The 22,319-nt window shown below is 45.3% G+C and overlaps 1 protein-coding gene across 1 annotated transcript in view; it reads right to left on the reverse strand.

The window, feature by feature from the left end:
- The window catches only part of srgap3 (SLIT-ROBO Rho GTPase activating protein 3), a 278,977-nt gene that overhangs the window by 80,027 nt on the left and 176,631 nt on the right, over nucleotides 1–22,319 (reverse strand). Inside the window, exons 5-8 of the mRNA XM_078209393.1 lie at nucleotides 20,342–20,527; nucleotides 12,532–12,660; nucleotides 5,820–6,041; nucleotides 180–281 (exon numbers count right to left, since the gene is read on the reverse strand). Coding sequence (XP_078065519.1) covers nucleotides 180–281; nucleotides 5,820–6,041; nucleotides 12,532–12,660; nucleotides 20,342–20,527 — 639 coding nt within the window. The remainder of the gene's footprint in view (nucleotides 1–179; nucleotides 282–5,819; nucleotides 6,042–12,531; nucleotides 12,661–20,341; nucleotides 20,528–22,319) is intronic.

Raw genomic sequence — 22,319 nt, forward strand, 5'->3', positions numbered from 1 at the left:
ACACATCACCATTTATAAAGGGGGAAATCAAAATCAAAACACCTTTCTGTTTACGGGTGGGTGGTGAGAGGAGAAATCAGGGCTGTTTAAATTAATCACCCTCCTCTCCATAATAGTGTCTCAAAATTCTGTCCCAGGTACTGAAACCAGCAGGGTTAGTTCCTGTTATCTTGGCTCACCTCTTCATTTTCAATCTTCAGGGTGGCCAGACGGGACTGCAGCTGGTGATACCTCATCAGAAGTTCCGTTTGCACTGGCTGCTGAGCACTCACTTGACAAACCTGAGATGAGAAGGCAAGAAACAGATTCATTTAGTACACTGGTTCTTACCACCTTCCATTGCCCCATCCCATCCCAAGCCACCCAGATTTAATTTTGTTACATATTGCCAATTCTGGTGGGGCTGTGTGTGGTTCCGGGGGGGGCGGGGTTGCCAGCTAGGGCATTGGGATCAGAATGTCACGATATATCTGTTTCAAAGAGAGAGGAAGAACACAGAGAATACTAAAGCTGACACTGCTTTCCCTCACTGACATGGGTGACTATGCAATGTTCCTCAACTGGTGCGGTAAACCGCCCATACCTCAGCGTTACCGGGAGAACTTATACTCTCACTGTAACACAATGCCAGCAGTTAGCAGTGGTCAATTACAACATCAAACAATTCTGAGGTGTAATCAGAAGAGACAGCTGCAAACAGTTCTTCGAAGTGACAATCATGTGTAAAGAGTGTGTGGAAGCCAATGGGTGCCCTCAAAACTTATGAGACACTGTTGCAAAGTGTTGTCAAGGGATAAATATTTCAGGAAAGGTTGGGGGCAATAACATTCACAAAGATAATTCTTTATCTCTGGCGCAGGCAAAAAAGAAATCAAAGAAGAGAAAGGTATTGCATTTATATAGCGCTTTGCATGGCCTCACGGAGTCCTAAGACAAGTTCTTAGTGTCAGAGCGGCGATAGCAAAATGGCACATGGCATGACCCCACAACAATGAAATGAAGCCTGGATAAACCGATCTCGGTGTTGTAGGAGGGATAAATATCAGGGAGAAACCTAGCAAGAGCTGTTGTACTCTCTGAATGAAGTTTGATCAGAAAAACAGTAGAATCAACAACACAGCGTTCCCTCAATATGACAAAGTAGCATCTGCATAGATTTACTGCTCACGTATCTGCCCTCCCAAAGTCTATGCTAACACCTCCCCCCACAGTCCATGCTGACACACTACCTACCCCCACCCTCCCCCATCCAGGCAGCACAATGGCACAGCAGTTAGCACTGCTGCTTCACAGCGCCAGGGACCTGGGTTCGACTCTGGCCTTAGGCAACTGTGTGGAGTTTGCATATTCTCCTCGTGTCTGTGTGGGATTCCTTTGGGAGTGGCACGGTGACACAGTTATTAGCACTGCTGCCTCACAGCGCCAGGTACCCGGGTTCAATTCTGGCCTCGGGTGACTGTGTGGAGTTTGCATGTTCTCCCTGTGTCCGCATGGATTTCCTCTGGGTGCTCCGATTTGCTCCCACAGTCCAAAGATGAGTGGATTAGCCATGCTAAGTTGCCCTTAGTGTCAGGGGGATTAGCAGGGTAAATATGTAGGTTGCTGGGATAGCACCTGGGTGGAATTTTTGTCGGTGCAGGCACGGTGGGCTGAACGTTCTCCTTCTGTACTGTCGGGATTCTATGCTTCTACGATCTACTGGCTGCTGCGTTTCCTAATTTACAGTAATGTGGACATTTCAAAAGTACTTCATTCAGTGTGCTTTGTGAAAGATGCTATAGAAATGCAAGTCTTTCCTCCATGAAGCCATGGGTCGGGGTTTAAAGTGATAAAGTTCTGACAGGAGACTGGAGAATTAGCTTGGGCCAAGAAGACATTTATAAGGGTGGGGAGAGATATAGCTACGGTCCGTGCACAGCTAGCTCTACACGTACTCTCTCTGATACAGGTGTGAGACAATCCGTCAATAAATATTTAACATTAATAATCAAAGTAAATTACACACATAAACCCAACCAGCATCTGTGCCCATACTTCCTGTCTTCACTACACATCCAGCTGAGAATATTTTTAACAATCTGTAATAGTCCTAATTACAGAGTTGGCATCGGAGAGTTACGATAGCAAAAATCAGAAAAATTGGCAACGTTTCGGATTTTATATTGCAATTTGAAACTCTGCAAGAAAGGCGACTATTTGCCTTTGCGAAGTGCCTTTTAACACAGTTAGACACTTGAGATGATTCACAGGAGCTGTGAACAAAATACAATTTGACACTGGGCCACTTGAGGAGATACGAGGGTTGAAAAGCGAGTTTGATAAAGTTTCAGTGACTAAACGCTGCACTTTTATCAGCAGGACAGAGTCATCCCAAGTCCTGTCACTAGTCTGTGCTAAGTCGGTGTGGCGACAGCGGGTGTGACAATGCCTTATCCTCGGGAAGAAGCTGGGGCTATCACGGAGTGGGAAAGGCTCCAGTTCCTGATTTTCCAGTGATTTCCACTGGACGCTGCTTTGGGGTGATTTTCCAGCCATTTGGGGTGATGGTGGGGGTTTGAGGGAATTTGCAGGGGAGGGGGGCTCTGTTGCCCCACTGCCGACCATGATGGGGGAGGGAGGTCTTTTTAACTTCAATGTGAGACCCATCTCTGTGGAGCCGGGCTTGAAGGCAACTTTAGGCTTCACCCTCAAGAATGAAGGCACAAAACATTTAATGAAACAAGCCCCCCTGCTTTTTTTTGACAAAGTGTCATAAGATCTGGAGAGAAAACGTGGCTGTGTTTCTAGGGAGAAGCTCGTTGATTTTCAGTCAGACCCTGACACTTTGCCATTTTTTGGGAAACTTCTGTTGTGTGTGTGTGCGTTTGTGTGGTGAGGACACATTGAGCTAGTCGCTGACATTGCAGTGGACTGCCAAGACTCCCTGCTGCAAAACGATGGAATTGTATACCACCAGGTCCACTCGCCTCCTGTTTGTGGATGGAACTTAGTGGGCGTCCAAACACAGCCCCTGTATCACGGAGGCTGCTCATTGATTCCAGCCCCTGGGACCCTCTCCTTCAGCTCTGCCCAGTTGTTGTTGCCCTGCGTTGCTCCCTGATTCACCAACAGTTTGCAGTCAGGAATCACATTAAGGAGTACATGGGGATGTTGAAGAGTTGCAGTGTGAGGAGCAGAGGGTCATGAGGTAAAGGAGGGGATGGGAGGGATGTGCTGAATGAGGGGAAGAGAGTTTTTCAAGTTTATTTCAAAGATTGAGCACCGTTGGGTTGGCTAATCTCACCGGTTTGAAAATATCAAGCCAATTATGGCACCTAATATAGAAAGCTGCAAATAAGAATTTATTGCAGTGAGGGTCAAACTGAATGATAATTACTCTGACTTATGTTTAAAAAATACACTTGCAGCTGTTGGACTTAATCTGACTCAAAGATTACAGGAAATGGCAAATTCTAGAATGGATCCTTTTCATGGTTTGGCTGTTTCTCATTGGGAAGAGAAAGAAAGACTTACATTTATATAGCACCAGCTCACATCTCTGAAATACCCCAGTATACAGTGAATTATCTACGTGCTGCAATGTCAGCCATATTTGCACATAGCAACATCCCAGAAATAGCGAATAACGACAAGTTAGTTATAAACTTCTTTAATACAGTTCAGTACCTGTTTTATCCCCTTGTTGCTTTTTTAAAAAAACTTTCATTTGAACCCATTTTACGCTACTCCAAGTCTATTTGCTGACATTGAAAATCATTCCTGTCCTTCACATCTCCTCTAATTTGCATGTGAAAATGGCTATAAAAAAAGATTGGGCTTCACAGGCAGATTCTATGACCAATGAGAAGCCCAAGAATGGCACACTAGCTCAGTGACATATGCAATGCTAAATCTCCGACACAAATTGGTATTGGAAAGAAGACAGTGCTTGGGGGCCAAGAAGTGTGTTCATGTCTCAACTCCACAGATTTGCTTTGTTAACTCACTGACACCTTCCAAAACCACCCCCTCCCTCCAGCCTGGTGAACAAACTCTCTTGTGGCGTTGCAAGGGTTAAGTATGAGTTGACCTGTCCCTGCAGTGAAGGGTGAAGCTCTGTGGCAGAATAAAGATTCTTTGCCAAGGGAAGTGTCACCCAGACTGGAACTAATTTCTCAGTGGAACAGAACATTGGGACAGTAGGAACGCACTCAACTGCTCACACTTGCTCTATGACTCGATTAGATCTTTGCTGATCTGTACCTCTACCTGTTTTGTTTCAAATCTTGTGAGAACCTTACCCAACAAGAATCCATCAATCTCAGTCTTGAAGCAGCAATGGTATCATGTTACAGTTGATCGGAGGGGGTTATTGTAGATATAAAAATGATTGCAACCTATCTATTTGATTCTCAGCAGAAGGGAAAAAGCCTGAGGTATTGGGATTGTCAACTCTGGATGGACGTATTCCTGGAGGTTCCATCACTGATTTGCTGCCTCTAACCACCCTAACCAGGCAAACAGCCTTCTCTCCCCCATCTCCAATGGTTAGGTGCATTGGCCATGCTAAATTCTCCCTCAGTGTAATCCAGTGGTTCCCAAAGGGTGCGGTGCGCCACACTGGTGCGGTGAGAGAGGATGACAAGTGTGGCGGGAAGATTCAAGGACAATCAAAGAAACATTTAAACATGGTTTAAACAAGCATTGTTTTATACTTTCTGGATGTCCCATGATCATATTATAAAGTAGTTGTCTTCTATGTTATGAATCAAGCACTGCTAGGAGTTGTTTTTTTTTGTTTTTGAAAGTATTTCTTATCAATAAAAAATTCGGTGTGGCGTGAGCAAATTTTTATTCCGAAAGTGCGGCCCAGTGAAAAAAGTTTGGGAACCACTGGTGTAACCGAACAGGTGCAGGAGTGTGGTGACTAGGGGATTTTCACAGTAACTTCACTGGAGTGTTAATGTAAGCCTACTTGTGACTAATAAATAAACTTTATAATGTTTTATAACATCTTTATAACTAAAGAGTTTTAAAATAATGTTTTTTGCTTAGTTTTCTTTGATTGACTCATGATTTTTCCTCCTGAGGTTCTTAGGAGATTAATTTTTAGTTCTTGTAGTCTCCAGGGCAATCCTGGAGAGGTGGCAACCCTATGAACACAGATATAAAATAGCTGCCACGTCAAATGGTTGTCAGTCCCATCTAGAGGTATCAGAAAGGGAGTAACTGACACCAGACTAAAGGAAGGGGCTTATAGTCCTCATGAGGGATATCAGAGAGGGGCACCTTCTCAAGAGTGAGGAGGGAAGAGTGAAAAAAATACAGAAGGTGCTCCAAGTGCATCATTGTCAGGTACACCTTTGTACTATCCTCCAGAAGTTGGCAATGTTCCCCAACCCTTTCAATGACTGCCACAGCCAAAAGACAAACAAACATACTTTTAAAATGAATTATTCTTCCATGGGACGTGGGCATTGTTGGCAAGGCCAACATTTGGTGCCCATCCCTAATTGCCCTTCAGCCTAGTGGCTTGCCTGGTCACTTCAGAGACCAGGTAAGGACAGCAGATTTCCTTCCCTGAAGGATATGAGTGAACCAGATGGGTTTTTGATTGTTTCTGGTCACCATCACAGGGGCTAGCTTCCAATTCCAGATTTTAATTAACTAAATTTCAAATTCCACCAGCTGCTGTGGTGGGATTTGAACCCATGTCCTCAGAGCATTAGACTGGGCCTCTGGGTTACTAATCAATTGACATTACCACTGCGCTAGGTGGGAGACCTACAAACCGAAGATCTATATGCCTCATCACTTGAATCTGACCAACAGCAACATACCTCATCTCCCATATGTGGCTGGAATTCAAACTTGGTGGGTGGGCAGAAGATTTGGTTGTACATGTCCATGACCTTGTGCTTGTCACTCCGTGCATCCAGGTTGTCCACGGCATTTTCAATGATATCCAAGCCCTCGTGTCGAGATGTTTCAAGATTATATTCTGCCGACAGGAATGTCCTGAAAGTGCGAGCCAGACTGGCATGGAATCCCAAATCAGAGCACTATGGGAAAAACACAGGAATGAATGTGCAGAGGAGGACATGGAGTATAGCGGTGAGTGTGAGGGAGGATTCAATTCTCTGAGTGTTGGAATAGAGGTGAGAGTGAAAGACTTCACTCAGCTGAATGACCACATCTGGCAGCAGGTGTACAATTACATTTGAACAGACTCAAAGGGAGGAATTTTAAGCACAAAGACAGGAGTGTTCGAGTCAGGTGGGGAGATTTAAAGTGTTAAAAAAATCACCAACGCCCACTTCTGGCTCAAATGGAGACTGGAGGATGAGCAAAGCTCCAATAAGGGAGATGGCACTTTAAATATTCTCACAAAGTTGCGAACTGCATTGCTCTTCAACTTTTCAAATTTATCTATTGATGGCCAGGTTTCCTCAGCTTTGGGAAAATGATAGTGACAGCCAGTCAAGGAGTAAATGTCTTTACACCTGGATGGAATTGTGAGGAGGATGCAAGGAGGCTTCAAGGTGATTTAGACAAGTTGAGTGAGTGGATAAACACATGGCAGAGGCAGTTCAATGTGGCTAAATATGAAGTTGTACACTTCAGTGTGAAAAACAGAAAAGTATTATTTAAACGGTGATATATTGGCAACTGTGGATGTACAAAGGGATCTGGGTACACCAGTCAATGAAAGTGGAGAGGTAGATTCAGCAATAATTAGGAAGGCAAATGATATATTGGCCTTCATTGCAAGAGGATTTGAGTTCAGAAATAGAGATGTCTTACTGCAGTTAAACAATGCCTTGGTGAGACCACATCTGGATTACTGCAGTTTTAGTCTTCTTACCTAAGAAAGGATATATTTTCCACAGAGGGAGTGCAGAAGATGATACCGGGATTGACGGGACTGTCCTATGAAGAGATTTTGGTTTGGTTGGGCCTATATTCAGTCGGGTTTAAAAGGATGAGAGGAGATCTGCTTGAAACATATTAATTTTTAACACAGCTGGGCAGACTAGATGAAGACAGGATGTTTTTCCTGGTTGGGGAAACTAGAACCATGGGACACAATCTCAGGATATGGGGTAGACCATTTAGGACTGAGATAAGGAAAGATTTCTTCACTCAAAGGGTAGTGAACCTGTGGAATTGTCAACCACAGAAGGCTGTGGAGGCCAAGTCACTGAATGCATTCAAGAAAAAGATTATTTTAAAAGATTTTAATGGTATCAAAGGGTATGGGGAGAAAATAGGAATATGGCATTGAAACTGAGGATCAGCCATGATCATACTGAATAGCAGAGCAGGCTCAAATGGCCCCACCCTGCTCCTATTTTCTACCTTTCTCTGCTCGATATGTTGTGCCTTTCTGGGATGGTCTGTGTTCTACTCTGTGCCTTACTGAACCCCTCTCCCCCTACCCTTTGCCATCCTCCTGCCCTTACATCTTGGAATACGGTGTACAGTTCTGGTCACTCTATTATAGAAAGGTTATTACTAAACTAGAAAGAATGCAGAAATGATTTAGTAGAATGCTACCGGGACCTGATGGTTTGAGTTATAAGGAGAGGCTGGATAGACTGGGACTTTTTTCTCTGGAGCGTAGGAGGCTGAGGGGTGATCTTATAGAGGTCTATAAAATAATGAGGGGCATAGATTAGCTATATAGTCAATATCTTTTCCCAAATGTAGGGGCGTCTAAAACCAAAGGGCATAGGTTTGAGGTGAGAGGGGAGAGATACAAAAGGGTCCAGAAGGGCAATTTTTTCACACAGACAGTGGTGAGTGTCTGGAACAAGCTGCCAGAGGTAGTAGTAGAGACAGGTACAATTCTGTCTTTTAAAAAGCGGTTAGACAGTTACATGAGTAAGATGGGTATAGAGGGATAAGGGCCAAACGCGGGCAATTGAGACTAGTCTAGGGGTTAAAAAAGGGGTGGCGTGGACAAGTAGGGCTGAAGGGCCTGCTTCCATGCTGTAGACCTCTATGACTCTATGACTATCTGAAGCCATAGTGCACTAAAGTCAGGTCTTTAGACATATAAATATACACCTGAGGGGGTTAATTATAAGCTGATGGGTGGTGAGAGGACCAGTTCCTTCAATCCTCTGTGTGCATTGTCCTCCCTTCTCCCAATGTCTCTTCCATCAACTTCAGTGGAAATGAAAATGACCTGAAAATGGGCTGTTGATTCACTAACACCTGTTTTACACCATCTCACAGAGTCAAGGTCTGCCCTAAAGACATCAAGCAGTGTGGGAGAAGGGATAGGTGTGCAAAATGTGGCTGCCAATCTGACCATCCATTAACCTAAAACTACTCCGATTGGGGGCTATTTTGATTTTGTTTTTAGTGTAGAATTTGAAGAGTAGTGTTTTGTAACAGAACATTGATCCAATATCATTCATCGGCCCCAATTCTTTCTAAAGTCGTTGGTGATACTCTCTGTTAGTATCAAGAGGGGCTTGGTCCCTATATCAAAAAGACTTTGAGTAAACCTTCCTGCTTTGGGCGGCATGGTGGCACAGTGGTTAGCATTGCTGCTTCACAGCGCCAGGGACCTGTGCTCAATCCTAGCCTTGGGTGACTGTCTGTGTGGAGCTTGACGTTCTCCTCGTGTCTGTGTGGGTTTCCCCTGGGTGCTCTGGTTTCCTCCCACAATCCAAAGAAGTGCAGGTTAGGTGGATTGGCCATGCTAAATTGCCCTTTGGTGTCCAAAGATGTGTATGTTAACTGGATTAGCCATAGTAAATTGCCCCTTAGTATCCAAAGGTGTGTAGGTTAGGTAGATTAGTCATGGTAAATGTGTGGGTTTACAAGAATAGGGGGGATAGGAGGACCTGAGTGGGATGCCCTTTCAGAGAGTTAGAGCAGACTCGATGGGCCAGATGGCCTCTTTCTACACTGTAGGGATTCTATGATAATGAAACGTGCAGTGTAGACCAGACCGAAACCCACATCAAAATGCGTTGCTTGCCCATGACGCCATTGTGATACACAGCTGTATTGCTGCTGTACCTCCATGGACGTAAAGGTAGTAACCTCCTCACCTGCCCAAAAGCTTCTGATACCTTCCTTCTGTAAAAGATGCAAAGGCTTTTCTCTTGGGCAGTGATCTGCTCTCCAGTCTCCCTGGTGTGTTTATAACCAGTTTTTGGAGAGCAACCTGACTAACCTGGTGCATGTGCACATTGCAAGTGATTCCAGATGACAAGTCTGCTCAGGTATGTGGAAAACTCTTGTGGTCAGTCTGACTCATTCATTTCACTCCCAGCAAATTCCATCCGGCTTTTCCAAACCAATGAATGAGTCACTCCAATTTTGTTTTTTTGGGTATCTGCCAACATATACTCTTTTTCATGAGTCTAGGAGGCGGATCTCATTGGTTGGGGGACAGTAGGTGAGCAAATGGGCCACAGAAAAAGAAACTGGATTCGGGAATCACTGTCCCAATTATTTAAACAAAACGTTTTTTTAAGTTGCAGAGTCCTCACAAGGATTAGATTTACATTTGCAGCCCATCTGTACAGTTAAAATCAGTGAGGTGAAAACAAATTCTGCTTGACACAATTGAGGCAGAGATTGTGAATAATAGATGACTGAGGGGAAGAGGAACCACAAAAGAGAAAAGCTCCTTCCTCAGTATAATTCCTGTATTGAATAAGTGCTCATTTTTGGTGGGAGGCATGAAGTGATGGGAAAGATGACCCCTTGCTATAACAACCATTATATTCTAACTTCACTCAACAACCACACATTTAGTCAATGCAGTTTAACTCCAGGTAACCCTTGAGCACACAGTCATGCACCATGTAATGTTTTATATATAAATCCAAGTTACCATAGTAACTGCTGCTAACATAGGTTTGTATATTCCTTTTCAGCACATATATTCTTCTCTATTAAACAGCAGTGGCCCTGCAGCCAGTGTGGAATGGTTTGCACAATGCTGGGTTTGTGCATCTGAGAACTTTGGGTGTGGGTTTGAGGGGGGGGGGGGGCTGTTGTGGGGGAGGGTGGGTGCTACAATTCATAGAGTGAAAAACAAAGCAGAAAACCATCTGGGGCTTTCAGTCACAGCAAATGGTCAAGGAAATGAACTTGTGCAGGCTATTGTGAGGAGAACATAGAGGGGCCAGGGAGAGCAGGCAATCTTTGGGCAAACTGCCAGTGTGGATCTGGAAAGGACAAAGCCTCAAGGTTCAGCCGAGTGAAGCTCATTCAACTCGGTTTGATGACTGGGCCCAGTAACCAGGCCAACTTTCAGCCCCACCGACTCTTTCTCAAGCAGTAATTCTTTGATCCAGTTATGAAGAATATAATAGTTCCTTTGCACCGTCTACTGCTTTACAACCTCTCCCCCACCCCCCTCCCCCACATTCCCCCTCCCCCACCTCTGTGTAATCAATTCAACTGTTAAACAAGAATGAGTATGAATTTGTTCTCATTAGCTGGCCCTATCTGCACTCAAGTATACCCTGGTGGTTTTATGGGCCATTGGGTTTCAGAGCCTGCAGCAGCTCTGAGTTGGAGCACTTTGCAGGATGTGCCACTTTGCAGGGCTTTCCTCACTTCCAATGGGGGTACAACAGCAACAGGCCAGAAGTTGGGACTCACGGTTCGAAGCCTGATGTTTATTTTTGTTGATGATCAAAAATAATTGACAACCTTAATAACTAATGAATGTCCTCTGAAGAGAGACACATAAATGGACATTGATTGAAAAGAATCTTGAATAATCAGTTGACAATTTTCTCTTCAAAGATTTGCAAATCCAAAGCCAGAAAAGTGGCAATTTTGCTGCAGCTCATCAGTCTGTCCTCACGCATTGTCACAAAGGGCATGGCTTCCCCTCAAAGCTATTTTCTTGCCTTCCTTGTCTTGCATAGATCCTCAGAGGATTGGGGATATTTTCAGATTTACCAATGACAATCAGTTGGCTTCTCCCTGTTTCCTGCTGCTTGTCAGAGAGCCAAGCCTCTATTTCCTGGTGTTTAATTCAGAATCTGTTGATTCTGTAACGTATGGGTATAGTGATTATGGATGTAGTGTTACAATATTAAGCCAGCAATGAGATTGTGATTGCAGCCTCACTGTGTTAAGTAATTAAACTTAAAGGGGATCATGAAGGGAATGCAATGTATGTTGCCTATATGGTGTTCGAGAAAGCATTTGAAATATTCCCATATAAAAGGCCGGTTAACAAACTTGAGGCTTATGGAATAGGGGGGTCAGTTTGGATTAAATATTGTCTTAAGAACAGAATACAGCGAGTCCTGGTGAGTAGCTGTTTTACAGACTGAAGGATGGCAGATGGTGGTCAGTTAGGAGCATTATTTTTTTGGTACAAATAAATTATTTGGATATCAGAGCTAAGATTAAAATTTCAAAGTTTGCCAATGCTAACAACCTTGGAGACATGGCAAACAACGAGGATCAATGGAAGCAAGACATTCATTGGGTAGCAGAATGGGCAGATGAATGGCAAGTGAAACTTAATACAGAGATGCGTGAGATGGCGCATTTTGGCAGAAGGGAATAAGGAGAAGCATACAGACTTAATGGCACATTTCTAAATTGTGTGCGGGGATAGTAGGATCTGGGGTTTTGTGTGAATAGATTGATGAAGGTGGCAGGTCACCTTTGTCTTCATAAATAGAGACATTGAGCACAAAAGAAGGGACATTATGCTGAACCTTTATAAAACTTTGGTTAGGCCACAAGCAGACTCTGTGTCCAGTTCTGGGCACCACACTTTAGGAAGAATGTGAGGGTCCTTGAGAAGGCGCAGAGGGAGATTTACCAGATTGGTTCCAGGGATGAGGGGGTTTTAGCTGCAGGGTCACTCTGTGGAGAAGCTGGGGTTGTTCCCCTTGGAGATTGAAGAGGAGATTTGATAAAGGTGTACGAGCTGATGACAGGTTTAGCTAAGGTAGACAAAGGAAAGCGGTTCCCATTGGCTGATAGTTCAAAGACTTGGGGAACATTGAGTTAAGATGGAGAGAAAGAAATACAGAGGGCATGTGAGGGTATTTAGTTTTTAACAGAGTGAGTGGTAAAGACCTGGAACTCTCTGCCTATGAGAATGATGGAAGTGGAGATAATGAATGATTTCAAAGAGAAATTGGATGGAGGAGTGGGACTGATTTAATTGCTCTACAGAGTGTCAGCATGGATATGATGGAACGAATGGCCTCCTCCTGTGCCTTTTTGACTCAATGAACCATTTTAACTTTAGACAATAGCACAAAAGGCAGACTCAGAGGTGACAGTGTTTCCACTGAGATCCAGCGGACAGAAAAAAATCTACTCAAAAAGGTCCTCACAGCTAAGCTTCCCATCACCTCTGCAGGCTCTCCTACCTTAGCTCAGTCACTATTCTTTATCCCTTTTTATTCTGTATCTCCTACTACACCTACACAGCCTTGGAGCATTGTGCTCAAGCTATCCCTGACCTGGCAGGATTGGATTCTGTCACTGGGCATCTCGCCTTATCCAAGCACATAATTCACCAGCAAAGTAAAGAATACTGACGTCAATCAGGTCGGAGACATCGTGGATGTAGTATTTGGCCACGGCAGCATTGGTTGCTGCCAGGTTAAGCAGGTAGTCGTTTCTTGCTTTGGTGCACTTCAGCTTGTTTTCAGAATACTTGGCTTGACGCTAAGGAGAAAAACGGAAAAGGAAAACCCACTGTAAGAATATTTACAAAATTCTACATGCACAAAATCGCCAGACAGACACAGTTCCAATTCAGGAACAGACAAATCCACATTTCAATCCTCTTCCCAATCGCTCCTATTAGATAGTATTCCAATGGACCATATTCCCTTGCTGTTAGTTTGATTACTGATGAAGTGTTCTCATGGTCCATTGGGTGCGATAATGGTCTTTCAGGTCAGTGCTGTGGATTTCAATCCCACCCAGGGTGACTCTGATCCAGTTGTGAACAGGAAATCAGAGGAACAAGTTGAGAAGGATAGCTGGCATGGGAAATGGAAATATGACCATGCTGAGTGTAGACGAATAAGTCTTGGGGTGTGGTTAAGCCACATTAGTGCAGCCGAATAGAGAGCTTTACTCTGTATCTAACCCTGTGCTGTACCTGCCTTGGGAGTGTTTGATGGGTACAGTATAGAGGAGCTTGACTTTGTATCTAAATCCGTGCTGTACCTGCCTTGGGAGTGTTAGATGGGGACAGTGTAAAGGGGGTTTTACTCTGTATCAAAACCCATATTGTACCTGTTCTGGGAGTGTTAGATGGTAAGAAGTCTCACAACACCAGGTTAAAGTCCAACAGGTTTATTTGGTAGCAAATACCATAAGCTTTCGGAGCACTGCTCCTTCGTCAGATGGAGTGGATATCTGCTCTCAAACAGTGCACAGACACAGAAATCAAGTTACAGAATACTAATTAGAATGCGAATCAGTTAGATGGGGACAGTGTAAAGGGGGTTTTACTCTATATCTAACATTGTGCTTTTTATTTTATCTTTATTTGTTGTGTTCTGAAAGACAATAGGCAAGATGGTTTCCTACATCCCTGCAGTCCATTGCTTACTAAATCATTATTGTACACACAGTCTTCTCATTTACAGATTCCATTATTTCACTTAGTTTTAATGTGAAGTTGAAGTGAATGGAGTTTCCTCATTTTAACTAAACAACCTTTTTTACTGCCAGTGCTGTGCTGGCTTACTCAGAGCCTCGGAACAAAACCCTTCTTCATATCGTGCCATGCCCTGCAAATGTCCTGACAATCTTCTTTTGAATCCTGAATTATATTCCTTCTGGAAGCTTTGCTCACCCATATTCGAGGTAAGACCTTTCCCAAAACCCAGACCCTAAAACTGTAAAGCTGCATGTTCACCAGCTGAGTCACCCACTGCTCCACTTCATATTCTGTTCAATAAAATAATGGACATACCAACCAGATGAAACATAATCAAGCAATGGCCAAATGTTATCCTGCAACAGCAGGAGCTGATGAGCATATTCAGCTTTGTGCAAGCTCCCTGCATGAGACTGCTGGAGGCTGATTGGCTGAACCAATGGACTGTGGTAGATTACCAAACTGGATAACTCCGGCTACAGTTTCTACCCAATTCAGGCAGAGCACAGGAACACTGTGCTTATCATGATTGGATTGGACCTGCATCTTCCTCACAGTACAGCAAGGATATGACTTGACTGTAGCCTGGGGGGAAATCTGCATCTGGGATTTGTCACTGGGCTGATATGAAATGAACAATTTGCACTTACACAGCACATAGTCTCGAAACGCCTTTACATAAAAAGTGAGAGGACCGTTGCAATGTTAGCAAATGCAGCAGATATTTTCTGGGGCTCAACAAGGTCTCAAAAACAGGTATCTTTTCTGTTGTTGATGGTACTGTATGCAAAAGAAAAAAAACCCTCACTCACGTCCAAACTGTGGTCTTTAACATTCCACTTGAATAACTCGGTTAAACACCTCATTTATTAGACCTCCAACAATGCAGCACTCCCTCCGTAACAACAATGTCAGCTGACCAGCGAGCTCCAAGCCCAATACAACAGACACGAAATTCTCTGAGTCATTCGATGCAGAGTTAAGAACTAATTATTCTTATTCTTGTGTCCATAAGGACAGGTGTTACAGGAAATACACAGAAAATTTGACTTGAATGCTGTGTGGAACAACTAACAGGGGAGAGGGCTAAGGTGGGAGTGGAAGAAGAGTTCCCTCATTCCCACCTCGTTCCCACACTCCTGCCAGATAAACTTGCTAAATTCAGGCATGGGAAGGCCACCAGCCCCAGTGAAGCAGGGGCCAAATTTCATCTGTTGCCATTTTAAGCACAGGCCTGACTGAAGCCTACACAATCTCCTGTGAAACTAATGGGAATCAGGACCTGTGCACAGCAGAGCCAGGAGTAGTAAAAATGGGTTCTTTGGTCCTACATGGATATATTAGACATCGATATTTTTGCATGTTGTCTGTATATAAAGGATATAATTCAGATAACCCATGGTGACCACTCCGGCAATCAATCACTTTTCATGGGAAGCTGTCCTTCTTGATGTTAGGGCCTGAAGTTGCCCTTCAGCAACTGGTGTCTTGCACAAATTATCCTGCATGCCACTCCTGAGGGCACAATGATGCAGTGGTTAGTTCAGTTGATTAGTATTACAGAGGACTGAGTTTGAACACACACAAGTTCAAACCCCACCATGGCATTTTGAGAATTCAATTCCATTTTCAAAGCCTGGAAATAAGGGAGTGGTAACAGATCCGGCTCAAGGGGCAGAATGGCTTACTTTTGTTCCTATTTCATATGTTCATAACAGTAAAAGGTGTTGGACTGACGTGAAAACCCAACTTGCTACTCATGTTCTTTCCCGATCTGGCCTTGGCCTTGTGTAACTCCAGACCCACAGTAAAGTAGTTGATTCTTCAGCTCTCCTCAGTCGGATCAAATTTAGCCCCTTATGCACTCACAGTGACCAAAACGCACTTTGCTTTGAGTCTTATTATTTCACCAAAAACTATCAAAAAAGTTCTCTGTCCAACTATGAATGTTTCAAACCCACATTGTCCAAGGGAAACTGCAGACAGGTGACACAGTTTTAATCACACATACCAGTCTTAGTGGAAAACAACAAGCTATATTTATATAGTGCCTTTTACTTCCTAGAATGTCCTAAGGTGATTCACAGGGAGATTGTAAAACAAAGTCTGACACTGTGCCTCATAAGAGTTAGGTTTTAAAGAGTGTCGAAATAACAGAAAGCAAGGTAGAGAGGCTTAGGGCAGGAATTGCAGAGCTTAGGGTCTAGACAGCTGCAGGCAGAGCTTCCAATGGTGGAGTGACTAAAATGAGGAATGATAAAGAGGCGGAATTAGAGGAGCACAGTATCTCGGAGGATTGGGCGACTGGAAGAATTTACAAAGAGGGGCAAGACCATGGAGGGGTTACAAAGCAAGAATTCGTATTTTAAAATCAAGGCAGCGCTTAACCAGGAGACAGTGTAGGTCAGTGAGTACAGGGCTGATGGGTGCTCAGGATCTGGTGCTTGTTAGGACACGGGCAGCAGAGCTTTAGATGATTTTGAGTAGATGGAGGGCAGAGTGCGGAAGGCCAGCTGGGTGCGCTTTAAAATAGTCAAATCTGGAGCTCACCAAGGCGTGGATGAGGGTCTCAGCAGCGGATGAATGGAGGCACTCGTGTGGTTGGGCCATGTTACAGAGGTGGAAATAGGCAGTCTGAGTGGCGCTTGTGAACAATCAAGTTCAGTCTCAGAGAGCCACCAGGGAGAGGGATGGAATTGATGGCTGGGAGTGCAGTTTGTACAGTAAGAAGTCTCACAACACCAGGTTAAAGTCCAACAGGTTTATTTGGTAGCACGAGCCACAAGCTTTCGAAGCGCTGCTCCTTCATCAGGTGAGTGGGAGTTGTGTTCACAAACAGGGCAATATAAAGACACAAACTCAGTTTACAAGATATTGGTTGGAATGCGAGTCTTTACAGATAATCAAGTCTTAAAGGTTTGTGACAGGGACCAAAGGCAATGATTTCAGTCTTCCCAATATATAATTGCACCTTGTCATTTTGACTTTGGGGTGATACTGGGTCAGCTACCTGGTTTGATTTCCATTGACTTCAACAAAGTCAAACAACCCCAAGTCACAATTTCGGTAAACAACACATAGGGAGTGATATTGGCTTGCGCTCGATTTCTCACCTCTTGTTGTCTTACTGGCACAGGCTATCCAGTGACATCGTGAGGCTAACCTCAATATTTAAATGCTATGGTAAATAGCATTTAAATATTACAAGTGAGCATGGGTCGGAATTCTTGCCTCCATGGCCTCACCGGCGAAGGTTCTCATTGGCAGGGACCAGACACGATGGCCTCGCCAGTGGAAACTGAGGCCATTGAAGCCCCCCTGGGAGTTTGGGGTGCCCCTTGGGCAGTGCCAGCCTGGCATCTGAGCAGTGCTAAGGAGGCAGGACCCCGCTGCCACTCTGCAACAGCAATCGGTGGTGGGGGGCACTGCCGCTCTACAACGGCGATCAGTGGTGGTGGTGCGGGGGGGATCGGTCATGGAGCCCCACAGTAGTGGGGAGGGGGGAGGTGGTTATCAGCCAGAAGGCCAGCTATAGCTGGGGGAGGCAGTGACTGATCTTTGTTCACAGAGATCTACGCATGTGCAATGGCTCTTTCTGCTGCTATTAGCCAGCTTTCAGGCAAGCTAGGCTCCACCCACTCCCCCTGCTGGTGGAAACCAAGTTTGGCTTGAATTTTTTAACAAAGTCAGGTATGAGTCAATTTTTAAGTCCCTCAAAAATGACGCGAATTTCTCCTGTTTTCACGCTCATTCAGCACTTAGACTTTTTTGGTAAGATCGCCCCCGTCGTATCTTTTACAGATTGTAATGCCTTAAGTTAATTCACAGGTGCATTACAAAACAAATTATGATGTTGAGCCACACCTGGAGATAGTAAGTCAGATGATCAAAATCTGCGGTAGGCTTTAAGGTGTGCGTTAAAGGTACAAAATGGAGTTAGAGTGATAGCAAGGCTTGAGGAGGGAATTCCAGAGCTTAAGGCCCTGGACAACTGAAAGCAGCACCCTCATGGTGGAGTGATTAAAATTGGGATGCTCAGGATTGGTGAACTGCCAGTATCATGGATGTTTGTGGGGCTGGAGGAGATTACTAAGATTAGGGAGGGGTGAAGCCATGGAGGGATTTGAAAACAAGGATGAGAATTTTAAAACAGGATGTTGCTTCGTCCAGGTCCCAATCTCAGACAGTGATCACAGTACAGGGATGATAAGAGGAATAGGACTTGCTGCAGAGTTTTGGATGTTCCCAAGTCTAACCAGGGAGATGAGTCAGGAGTGCGATGGCAAAGTTGAACCTAGAGGTAATGAAGGCATGGACGAAAGTTTCAACAGCAGAGACAGTGGTGAAGTCAGATGATGCTATGGAGATGGAAATAAGCAGTCTTTGTGATTGCACAAGTATGAGATATTATCAACGTATTTCACATCTGTATATTTACTTTACAAACATCTGCGCAAATGACCAAAGAAGTAAAGCACACACAATGATCAAAATACAATTTGTACACTCTGCTTTCATCCTACCAACAACCTTACCCAAAAGGTTAAAGTTCACATGCAAGGATCGAGTATTGGGATCACATGACCAACGGGAGTGTGTATTATTTTAAATTTAAGAATCGGAATCTCAGTTAGCTGGATTCCCAATTAGCCGTGTGTAGCTAGCGGCTAATACATTGAATGACACTGTTTTAAACAAACATTTTGTGTTTTATCAGTACTTGTGAGGAGAGAAAATGTACCTTAAATGTAATCTCAAAATTGCATGCCTATCACTGTGCCAATTCCTACAATGAGAGAAGTCTGGCAAATTATTAACTGTCCAGGTCAAATGTTTGGGGATGCTTTGTGCTTTAGATGAACCAAAAATTGGGTTGTGGTTGTGCCAGAATAGGAGCTATTTTGTTGTATCAATCTCAGCTCATTCTGAAGCCAGGTCCCTGATTGAAAAGACAGCACACTAATTGACTGCACATCCCTCCCAGGCTTCATTCATCACTGTGACTGTAAATCAGCATTTGCCACGAGTCAGGGACACAGTTGTGCTCCATCATCTAACACTCTCAACTGGCACACAGTCACAGACAGAGCATGCCCGTTTCCATGGAAACCCATGCACTTGAACTGCGATATATCCAGGAGCAGAACCCAAAACATTACAAAAACGTTTCAAAAACAATCAGCATCCTACCCTCTTCTCACACAACCCTTGCCTTCAATTCTTTTCCCCTCTTCAAGCAGAAGTTAGGGGGCCAGAGAGCAGTGGGTTTAAAGGTCAATTAGGACTTGACACAATACAGACTGATACTCCAATCCTCGAACTGAGACACTGCTGCATTGTTCAGGAGAGGGCCAGCCTGCTCAGTAGACACGAACCAAACCAGTGGCACAATTGAAAGGCCGGGGAGGGGGGGACTTCTCGTATCCAGGGGCAATATCCGCCATTTCACCATCATAACCAAAAGACAGCTAATTGGTCATCCATCGTAAGGCAGTTGATGGGTTGTCAATGTTACACAATAGCTGCTACATTTCATAATAACTGATGCAAAGGAAATTTTGTTTTGTAAATACAAGGCCTAATAACATTCTAGGAGATTTGTAATTTGAAGTACTTGTTTTTGCCCTCTCAGCTGTGGCTCAATTGCTTGAATCAGAAAGATCCTGGATTCAATGCCCACTCTGCAGAGTTGTGCACATGATCCAGGCTGACACACCCAGCGCAGTACTGAGGGTGTGCTGCATCATCCGAGGGTCCGTCTTTTGGATGAGCTGCTCAGTGCAATATGAGGACATAAGGTGGGAGGGGTGCGGGGAGTTTGCTGGATAATATTTCTGAACAGTTGCGGGAGGGGGGGGGGGGGGGGGGCGCGGGGGGGGGCAATGACTTGAAGCATGTTTTAATATCATTTCACAGAGGAGTGGGTTATCTTCAACTTGTCTAAGGAAGATAATTAAAATATGTGGACATATTTTTTTTAATCAATGGGCACAAATCGATATGAAGCTGTGCAGCGGGGTCAATAGGTTCCAGCTTTCTTTATAAATTTACAGGGGTGGGTGTCAATGGTTGGAATTTAATTCCCCCCTCCTGACATGAGTTTGGAACTGGGGCATTTATTTGGGTGGGAGGGTGGATAGTGGGCAGCACACCGACTTCTAGCCTTAGCCCTGATCGTGTTTGGCTTTCCTGACCCACTGCCCGTGAAGATCCTTAAGTGGGAAGTTAATACCCACCGAAAGACTTCATGTGGGGGAAATGAGAGCCACCTCTCTGTGCATGCTGCTGATCCTGTTCCCATCCCACCCTCACCCCCCCCCTTTAGACTGGGTCATTCACTGATCCTGGACCTCAGGTAGATGCATTTCCATAGTTGCCTCCACCCCTGCCCCCATCGGCCCATGACCATGAAACCACTGTTAATTGTTGTTAAAAACCCATCTGGTTCACTCATGCCCTTTAGGAAAGGAAATCTGTCATCCTTACCTGGTCTGCCCTACATGTGACTCCAGATCAGTTGGCTGGTAACTAATTGCTGAAATGGCCGAGTAAGTTCAAGGACACTAAATGTCGACATGGTGGCACCCACATCCCAAAAGTGAATAAAAAAAACTTGCTCTGAAGCCCATGTGTTTCAATATACACACCAGGGAGGATTGGCTCCCTTTACTCTCTCTGTCCAAGCCACACAAACCTTTCAAACATGGGCAGTGCCCACTGCTTCGATCATACCTTCTCCTTCATCTTCTCAATCTTCCTGACAGAACTCCGGCGCTGCGGCCTGTCCTCGTGCCGGAGCAGGTTCACACTGATGTCTCCTGATTTGCTGAACTGCTTCTCCTCTTGCTTCTCGGCCTCCTTCAGCTTGCTCTCCGCGCTGATGCTCTCTGCGTGGTACATGTGGTATGTTTTCATTACCTAGCAGAGACAGAGACGACAAACAGTTCAATGACTTTTGCAATCCACAACAAATTCAGATTGACAGCCCCATGAACATAGTAAAATATTCAGCAGCATGAGCCAACAGAGTCTGACACCAAGTCCACATCAGGAGATATTGGGTGACTTTTGATCAACAAGGTTGATTTAAGAGAGAGGTACAGAGATTTACGGAGGGAATTCCAGAACTATGAACCAAGGCAGCTGAAAGCTCATGCTCCAGTGGTGGGGGGAATGAATTTGGTGATGTGCAAGAGGCCAGGCTTGTAGGAGCCCAGAGATCTCAGAGGCTGGAGGAGATTGCACAGATAGGGAGGGGCGAGGCTGTGGAGGTGAAGGATTTGAAAACAAGGATGAGAAAAGATGATATTTTTCTTGTCCAGTCAGAACCTCGATATCTGTGTGGCAGAGTGTGTGTGTAACTTTAAACTCAAGGAGCCCTTGCCGCCTGATGAAAGCTGTGCATCACTCACCAGAACCCCAATGAAGACATTGGAATATCCCAGATCAGCCGCTGGACTGTTTCCAGAGTACAGCCTCCAAACCTTTGGGTGGGGTGGGGTGGGGTGGGGGGGGAGGGGGGGTGGGGTGGTTTCAACGACAATGGTGGGGGAATGGTGGATAGCGTGGAGTAGGGAGGAGGCAAGGGCAAAGATGGCCAGGGCAAAGGGTGGGGGAAGGGTGATGATGGAGGGGGAAGGGTGAAGATGGAGGGGGAAGGTTGATGATGGGGGGGGGGGGGAAGTGTGATGATGGAGGGGGGGAAGTGTGATGATGGAGGGGGGGAAGTGTGATGATGGAGGGGGGGAAGTGTGAAGATGGAGGGGGGGAAGTGTGAAGATGGAGGGGGGAGAAGTGTGATGATGGAGGGGGGGGAGGTGTGATGATGGAGGGGGGGAAGTGATGATAGGGGGGGGAAGTGATGATGGAGGGGGGGGAAGTGATGATGGAGGGGGGGAAGTGATGATGGAGGGGGGGAAGTGATGATGGAGGGGGGGAAGTGATGATGGAGAGGGGGGAAGTGATGATGGAGGGGGGGAAGTGATGATGGGGGGGGGGAAGTGATGATGGAGGGGGGGAAGTGATGATGCAGGGGGGGGAAGTGATGATGGAGGGGGAGGAAGTGGTGATGGAGGGGGGATGTGATGATGGAGGGGGAGGGTGATGATAGAGGGGGAGGGTGATGATGGTGATGGGTAGGGTGAAGGATGATCTGGAGGTCACCAGGAAAAGGCTGGCGGTAGCAATGTAAGTGTGACGTTGAGGAACATGCAGCTGTAACTGAGTATGAGTGCATGGGGCGGACAGCAGCAGAAGCCCAGGTATTTCGGCCAGAATTCTCCCAAAAAAAGTCTAAGTGAATTCATGTGAAAACTGGAGTCATTCCCATTGGTTTTTTTAGTGGGAGTTCAGACAAGAAACTCCCACACTCTGTGCACTGCAGAGGCCACCAGCACGATTATCATCGTGAGGCTGAAAGCAGCGGGAATCTGCGCATGCACAATGGCCCCGCACTGTCAGCCTCCTGACTGCTGGCACGCCCCATGATCCCCACAATACTGCCCCTCGACACCACCCCCCCCCATGGCTAGATCGCGGGCCCCCTGACCGAGTCAGCCCTGACCCTCCATCTCCGTCCCAGCACCCCTCCAACAGTTACCTCGCCCCAGGAGGCAGACTTGCCCCTACCCCCATCAGGCCCCGCCCTTTGGCATTGCCCATTGGACAGTGCCAAGTTGCCCGTGTGCATTGGCACTTTGCCCCTTGGGCA

Source organism: Mustelus asterias, chromosome 3 (assembly GCF_964213995.1).
Source record: "Mustelus asterias chromosome 3, sMusAst1.hap1.1, whole genome shotgun sequence".
NCBI lineage: Eukaryota > Metazoa > Chordata > Chondrichthyes > Carcharhiniformes > Triakidae > Mustelus > Mustelus asterias.